The 7,629-nt window shown below is 37.0% G+C and overlaps 1 protein-coding gene across 2 annotated transcripts; it reads left to right on the top strand.

Annotated features, from left to right (window-relative positions):
• Window positions 1–309: 309 nt before the first annotated feature.
• LOC103449463 (uncharacterized) lies at window positions 310–6,414 on the top strand. Of its 2 annotated transcripts, XM_029101229.2 has the most exons (10): window positions 310–648; window positions 1,308–1,336; window positions 1,591–1,694; window positions 2,110–2,269; window positions 2,754–3,034; window positions 3,227–3,465; window positions 5,208–5,426; window positions 5,539–5,637; window positions 5,724–5,804; window positions 5,906–6,414. In XM_029101229.2, the coding sequence occupies exons 5-10, from the start codon at window positions 2,761–2,763 to the stop codon at window positions 6,311–6,313; spliced, it is 1,320 nt and encodes a 439-aa protein (XP_028957062.1). In that variant the 5' UTR covers window positions 310–648; window positions 1,308–1,336; window positions 1,591–1,694; window positions 2,110–2,269; window positions 2,754–2,760; the 3' UTR covers window positions 6,314–6,414. The 2 variants fall into 2 exon arrangements, with proteins under 2 accessions (XP_028957062.1, XP_028957063.1); XM_029101230.2 differs by lacking the exon at window positions 1,308–1,336.
• Window positions 6,415–7,629: the final 1,215 nt, after the last annotated feature.

Here is a 7,629-nt window from a genome sequence, read left to right as displayed (position 1 = left end):
TTATTAAGTAAATTTAAATTTAAATTTTTTTTACGTATAACACTTAAGAAATTAAATGATATGTATATTTATTAAGTAGCTACCAATTTATTAGTCAGGTTTTTATTAAAAAAAATATATTATTGTGAGTTTTATGTAAAAAAAAAAAAAATTTAAAATGAGTAAAGCCACATTTTCAGTAATTTTTATAATTATTTTTTTAAATTAAAAATACCTTTCGCGACGTGAATTGTATACCTTCGTCGCGCAAGTTTTGATAATTTTGGCGCAAGTATTAAAAATAAGCGCCAGTTTTGATAATTTTGGACTAAATATTCCCACGCCCTCCTCTTCCCAGACCCCTTCTCTCTCTCTCTCTCTCACTCGGTCTCTCTCTTCCGTAGCCTTCCTCCTCTTCCCAGACCCCTTTTCTCACTCTATAATTTCCCTCAAATCCCCCGCCGATTCTCTCTCACGCCATTCTCAGTTTCGCCAACCGCAAATCCTTACAGCTCCATCCTCCGCCTCCAGATTCGTCGAGATGAGAGCCCCAACACCGTCGCCTGCACCACCGTCTCAGAAAAGTGAGCCAAAATCTCGCGAGAATCAGGCTGCACACGAGCGGATCCAAAGGCCAAACCTCCGATCTTGAAGTCGACACACCCAGAGGTAAAAATTTCTCATCCTCTCTCTTTGATTTCAGAATACTGTTATAGTTGGAGCCCCGACCCTCATTTTGAAATTAATCACTGAGATTTGATGAAAAAAGGAATATTAATTCATATGTATAAGTAGTTGAAAATTTTACATATTTGGTGGTTGAAATGATAAAAATGATCGATTGTGGTGTTTAGTTATGTCATTTTTAGTAGCAAAGTTTTGGACTTCTGAATGCAATAATGTTACTTGTTTCTCAAAATAGAATCATTGAGATTAGATGAAAAGGTGGTTTAGTTAGAAGAGTTGGATTATAGAAGCGAATCTGCTTTCTTTGCTGAAAGGGTAGCTATCGTATTGTTCTGCACTCTAGTAGTTTTAACTTTTAACTTTTAATTCCTTTATTTTCTCCAATTAATCCATGGATTTGCATAAAGGATTCAAAATTTTGTATCCGAAGTTTGTGTAGTTTTTGTTAGTCTTATTATTGCAGGCACTATTATGGTCTTGCCTAACTATTGAATTTTAGTATTCAAAGTGGAGCAGTTGGTTCATTATGCCTCTTCCATGTCATTGCTTGGATCCTAAATCTTCCAATTTGTTGCAGCGTCCTTCTACCAGAATAGTTTTCCCGGTGTTCTCAATTACTGACCTTTTTTTTGGCTTTGCAGGATCATATCATATGGACGCCTGGCTTTTGGTTGGTCTTGATCCTAACTTTCTTTGGCAAGCTAGGAGTAACTTTTTCTTTTTTTTTTCCTATTCCGTTTTCAATGACCCTAATTTTTGCCTACTTTGCTTAAAGAAGACTATACAATTGTTTGTCCTAAATCCTGAAAGGTCGCTAAAATTTAAATACCCGTCTACATTTCTTAAAACATGATTTAATGGATGGAAGGTTAGAGGTGGTAAAAGGTGCAAAATAGTAGTTTTAATTCATTCTTGTGTTTCCAGATTGCAGCAGTCTCCTAATCTATTGGCTTTCGGTTCGCTGGTAATGTGATGTTGTCTCTGTCTTGGCTTGAAGTATCTCACTCATATGTATTCAATCTGAAAAGGTAATCCTAACTCTTGTTATTGTTTTCAACAACCCAACTTTTGCCAATTTTTGCTTTAGAGTGCTGCTTCTGTATTGTATTGGTATTAAGCTGTTAAAGTTTATTTATTTGAACTGAGGTATTCTATTTTGTTCTTTGAACCTCCATTATTTACTGAAGGATTATGCATCTTTTTTTGCTTTCTTGTTTAGTACATACACTTGCTCATAAGTTGTTTTTTCTCTGTTCTGAATTTATCTCCTCCATGCATCTCTTCTCTCATTGCATTTGCATGGGTGGTGACCTTTAAGTACCTTTTCGTATGAATTTAGTAATAAAAAGGAATTGGGTTTTTTTAGTTTATGGGATTGTGTAGGTACATTCTTGGACTTTGGAATTGGTTTTAGTGAATTGGGTTTTATTTGGTTTTGTGCAGGGAGAGCTTGTGCGTGCTTTAGGAGGAGCTGTGGCATCCACATCTCTTCTTGGAGTTCCTCTTGGACATAACTCCTCGTTTCTTCAAGGGCCGACCTTTGCACCTTCAAGGATTAGAGAGGCTATCTGGTGTGGGAGCACCAACTCAACAACTGAAGAAGGTATCTAATTATCTCAATTAGTAGCAAACTTTTGCTTCTCAAAACATTCAGTTTCGAGAAGATTGGCTGCCCTGCTCGTGTTCTCATTAGAATAATTTTTATGTTATAGTTATATATAGATGTTGAATGTTTTGCTCTTTTTTATCAGTTTCGAGAAGATTGGCTGCCCTGCTCGTGTTCTAATTAGAATAACCCACATATCCCATGTAAAGTTTATTCTAAACCTTTCATGAGGTGGAACAAATCAGTGAAAAAATCTATCATTTTTGCTCACAAAATACACATACTGCCACGGTTTAACTAATTTGATCCTTCTATAATGATTCTCTTTTAGGGTTTGTTCAGATGCAAGAAAGGATTAGTTTAAATATTCTTGTATTGATATTATTGCTCTAATTACTTATATTACTTTGGTTGCTATTTTATTAGTTTCAAATGCAAGAAAGGATTAGTTTCTAATGTTATATTTTTATGGTTCATAAAGTGTATAGATGTCGCAGTTGATCACTCGTCGTCGGAGTGTGTCCAATGCAGCTCCTGCATTATCAGCATCTAGTGCTCTAGGCGTGAGTGCTCCATTGATTGGGGAGCCTACACCCCTTACGGAGGCTACTCCTACGACGTCCCAGGTGCCCGTATCATCAACGTCATCAGTGTCAGTTGAGCCCCTCAGTGCACGGCGGCCTCACCGGCGCCGCCGCGAGCCGGAGCCTTCTGATCACACTTCCTCGTCCTCCAGAGTCGAGGATGGGGCCTCCCAACCAGGTAGTTTTTTTCTAATTCTCACTACGTTGCATTTTTTTTTTCATTTCAAAACTATTACTTTTATGATTGTGAAAATGTGTTGCGGGTTGTGAATTATTGTTTTAAGGTACTTTTATGATTAGGGGAGGTTTTGCCGAATTTTCTGTACAAATTTAAGCTTAGGGTTTTTACCATTTAAGTTTTTTTGGGCAGCTAAAAAAAACACCAGGGGGCCCAATCGAATGTTGAAGGAGCTACAACTTGTACGTATGTCTGCCTCCTTGATCAAGATTGCGTATGATGAGCGACATCGTGGAGCGGTTACCTCACAGCAGCATAACAGCGTCGTTAATTGCTGTGGTTTTATTATTAGGAATTTTTGTCCTATGCGGTGGGAGAGTTGGGCAAAAATTCCCGAGGAGACGAGGACCCTGGTGCGAGACAATTTGGAGGTTAGTATATTAATTTTTAGCAAAGTCAACATCTTTCTCTGCTTAAACTAGTGCAGGGCCATCATCTTGATTAGTAAAGTCAAGATCTTTCTCTCAATTTCTGTTTGGTTGCTAAGAAAATGTAGGGGGGAAAGAGGAATCAGGTGCATTTCATTATTTTTCACCTGATAGCCGAGTGTTGTTGTGGTGAATAATTTGGTCATGTATTTTGCACACTCTTCTTCTGTTCATAATTGGGAGCAGGTGTGATCCTTTAGTTTTGGTTAATTTCAGTGATTTGCGACATTGTTCTTTGTTGTCTGAATGCTTCCTGGGAAGGAAATTGAAAAATAATTCCGTGAACCATTGTTAAAATAATGATTATGTTGGTTAGGTGGAAGGATTACTATCTTATCTGATGCATATTTATAGGTTTTTAGTTTTGGTCTACGTCCTTGCTTAATGATTTATGATAGTGTTTAGGTGAGTATGCATGCCGTCGCTAGTACATTGCTTTGCTTGTGTTGTGCATCAGTTAACCTGATCCATAGTATCCACTGGTTGAGCAGCATCGTGATACCTAAACATTATGCCTATACATGCTGTTTTGTTTTAATCAGTAAGTGCTTCTTGGGTTCGTTTCGCTAATCAAATAATCGATCTTTTACCGAGCGAGTCCTATGTATGGTTCTTGACTTTGCCTCAATTTGATAGTGAATTGTTTTTAGTTGTTCTGGTTTTATTTATTAAAGTGAACTACGAAAGCAGCCTTAAATAGTCGAGTTAAATCCTTTGTTGAGAAATTGTGCTAAGGAAAGGAATTTGATAAATAATTTGAGTGTTAACCTTATGGTTTGAACATTAAAGGTTTGACACTTGCGTGAAGCTGAGGTTTGACACTGCTTTCCGAACTAGTATGAATGATCCTGTATATAAAAATTGTTTATAATTTTGTAAGCTTCCTGTATATTACTGTAACCACTTTCTACACATTTACTTACCTTCTTATGAAGTTTTTCTTCGAATCTGCTAATATTTGTTGGGTCATTTAGAAATGACATGCTTACTACATGCTATTTTTAGTGGGTTGCAGTTGGACAAGAGTGTCATAAACATGTTACACAATTTGATTTCTGTAGTTGCTGCAGCATAATTTTCATTCTGTCAGTTTTAGTACTTCTGGATTGTAAGCACAACCAGTTTAAACAGGCATGATGTTGTAAATTACTTTAACGAAGCTCACATCTTAAGGGGTAAATTGGTTTTTGGTTGTAAAAATTAGAGCATGTCCTTGGTAACAGTTATTTGGAAGCCAACGTGATTAACTGACTGTTAAAGTGGGATATGAAATGCTTGTATGCAATAGGTTACCTTTATGGAATTGCATTAAATTGTACATGCATGACTTTTTTTTTCTTTTTAGGTAAAGTATATATAATAGTAGTTGGTTTACATCCTAACAAATCATTTAACATGCTACTGGAATAGTTGATCTTGAGTTACAGTCAGTGCAGTTACAACCTCTCTATAAAATGTTGAATTTCCACCTTTGGTCTCTGTACTGGTGGAAAGAGGCTCGCATGGGAGATCAGAACCCCACTCTTGAGATCTTTCAGAATATAAACATTATGTTTGCTTCCTAACAAATTAAGATTCTAGTTATTATTGTAAACCGACAAACTTTATCAATATCTTATAAACTAGTTGTCAATTATTCTGATACATGATCATTTTGTTTGTCATTTTGTTTTTCATATTTGTAGGTCGTTTTTGAAATGGAGGACATATCCCCTGAGGTCAGTGCCTACTTAGAGGAGACCTTAGCAAGCCGGTACAAAGATTGGAAGAGCGCTCTTCACAAGCATTTTCAGCTATGGGAATCTCCGGAGATTGCTCGCCTACAGGGTTGCCCACTCGAGTATAAGGAACGGCGAGAGGATTGGGAGTGGCTCTGCACACATTTTACGGATCCAAAATTTTTGGTATGTACATAATACTTTAATAATAATTTATTGTTTTTGTTATTTTATTTAAGCTTTTTTTAATAATTTCTTTCAAATAGTCGCACTAACATATATATTGTATGTTTAACAGAAGAAATCTGCTACTGGCAAGAAAGCTCGGGACTCAAAGACACTTCTCCACCATTCCGGTTCGAAGCCCTTTTCGTATAGGGTTGAGGCACGACGTGAGGTAAAAGTATATTAATTTTGAAATTTTATACAATTTATTTTTTATTATTGATTAATAAATTTTTCTTAATGTTTTTTTTTCTTTAGGAGGGTTCTAAGTTCCCACAGATTGACCTGTTCAAGCATGTTTACGTTCATCCCAACAATGAGAAAAGTGACCAGCTTTATGTAAGTATATGTAATTGTTATTTTTCTTATTTTTATGAATCGTTCAAATATTATTTATATTTTGTTATTAAACATTATATGTTTTTGCTTTATTATTACAGGGTGATATGGTGGAAAAGAGCACTGCTATTCTCCAAGAAGCAACATCGCAGCTTCCCCCGGAGACCCCGATTGAGGACATCATTGTACCCAAGGATGCAGATGTTCAGATCGTGACTGAGGTCCTGGATCAGAAGTTCGGTCGTCGTCATGGTAAGGTTGTTCGGTGTACGGGGAAGGCGGGGGTTCGTAAAACGGGTGCCTCTTCTTCCAGATTGTCCACAGGAGAGGTCAATTCCTTGAAGGAGGAAGTGACAACCCTAAGAGGTCAGGTTGCGGCCCAGGGCGAGAGGATGAATATGATTCTTCAGGCCTTAGCGATGTCCGACCTCCAAATCCCGACGATGCCAGCACCTAATGTTGCTCCACCTTCGACTTCCCAGCCATTTCGCCCAGACGATACCGAGTAGCATGATGTATTAAACTTAGAAGACTTGTAGTTTTTTATTTTTTTGTTCGGACAAACGTACATTTTCATATATTCTATAATTAATTACTTTTTCTTGGTTTATTAATTATTGTTTAGCATTTAATTATAATATTCAATAATTTAATTATAATATTTATTAAAATTAAATAAAAAAATATAAATGACAAAAAAAAAAAAAAACTTTGCGTGACGCAGGACCTCCCTACGTTGCGCAAAGCGCAGGATCTACGTCGCGCAAAGTAGCTTTGCGCGACGTAGGGAGGTCCTGCGTCGCGCAAACCCTTCCTTCACTGCCTTCGCGCGACGGTTCTTGTGCGACGAAGGTTCGTTTCGCTAATTTTTGGGCGACGTATTTTTGACTTTGCGCGACGACGGTCATACGTCGCGCAAAGTCTTTTTTGTACTAGTGGCGGAAACTCTGTGCATTTTACTATCAAATATTATATGTGTAGTAGGTATAGGCTGGGTGTGGCGCTGGCCCTACCTCCCACACATTTTGAGGAGGCTATGTATTGTTAACTGTGAGATTCTTGCAGAAAAATTGAATGAACATTAGGTAATTCGAAGAACAGCAGTGAAAGCTAGAGAGAAAGACAGTGAGAAGAAAGTTTGAAATTCTTATTAACCGACTTAGTTATTACATACAAGCATATATATAGTTTGCTATTATTTAGCTTATCAAGTAGGCTACCACAACCAATACAATCAATACAAGTGGACTAATACACAGTTGACACATGTCCTAGTTTGTTATTACAGTTATTACTCCCTCTCAATCTTAACCGAGGTATCAAGATAAAGATTGCAGCAATGTTGAACAAACACAGGATTGTGAAGACCCTTGGTGAAGATATCAGCTACTTGCTCCTTAGTAGGAATGTATTGCACCCTGAGATCTCCTTTTTGAACCTTCTTTCTAACAAAATGAAAATTTGTATCAAGATGTTTAATCCAAGAATGGAACACTGGATTTGTACTATAAGTGCAAGCGTAGAGAGATTATTACAATGCAATATTGGAGAAGAAGGAAGATAAACATGTAAATCTCTAAAAAGTGATCGAAGCCAACATATATCAGCAACATAGTGAGCAAGGAATTTATACTTTGTCTCAGTAGAACTACGAGACATATATGACTGCTTTTTGGATTGCCATGAATTTGAATTTTGGCCTAAAAATACAACATAACCAGTGATGGATCTTCTAGTGTTAATGTCAGCATCCCAATCAGAGTCTAAATAAGCTGACAAAAGAGAAGAAGAACCTGATTTGTAAGTGAAACCACAATGTAAGGTC

Source organism: Malus domestica, chromosome 04 (genome assembly GCF_042453785.1).
Source record: "Malus domestica chromosome 04, GDT2T_hap1".
In the NCBI taxonomy this organism is placed as follows: domain Eukaryota; kingdom Viridiplantae; phylum Streptophyta; class Magnoliopsida; order Rosales; family Rosaceae; genus Malus; species Malus domestica.
Note: the sequence above shows the minus strand (reverse complement) of the source record. Positions and strands in the feature narration are given on the sequence as shown.

What these genes read in the sequence shown, in the direction of transcription:
- LOC103449463 (XM_029101230.2), top strand. Translation starts at nt 2,761, where the DNA reads ATGTCGCAGTTGATCACTCGTCGTCGGAGTGTGTCCAATGCAGCTCCT. An exon ending in TTACGGATCCAAAATTTTTG is followed by an intron (nt 5,427 to 5,538) that starts GTATGTACATAA and finishes TATGTTTAACAG; the next exon opens with AAGAAATCTGCTACTGGCAA. An exon ending in AGAAAAGTGACCAGCTTTAT is followed by an intron (nt 5,805 to 5,905) that starts GTAAGTATATGT and finishes TTATTATTACAG; the next exon opens with GGTGATATGGTGGAAAAGAG.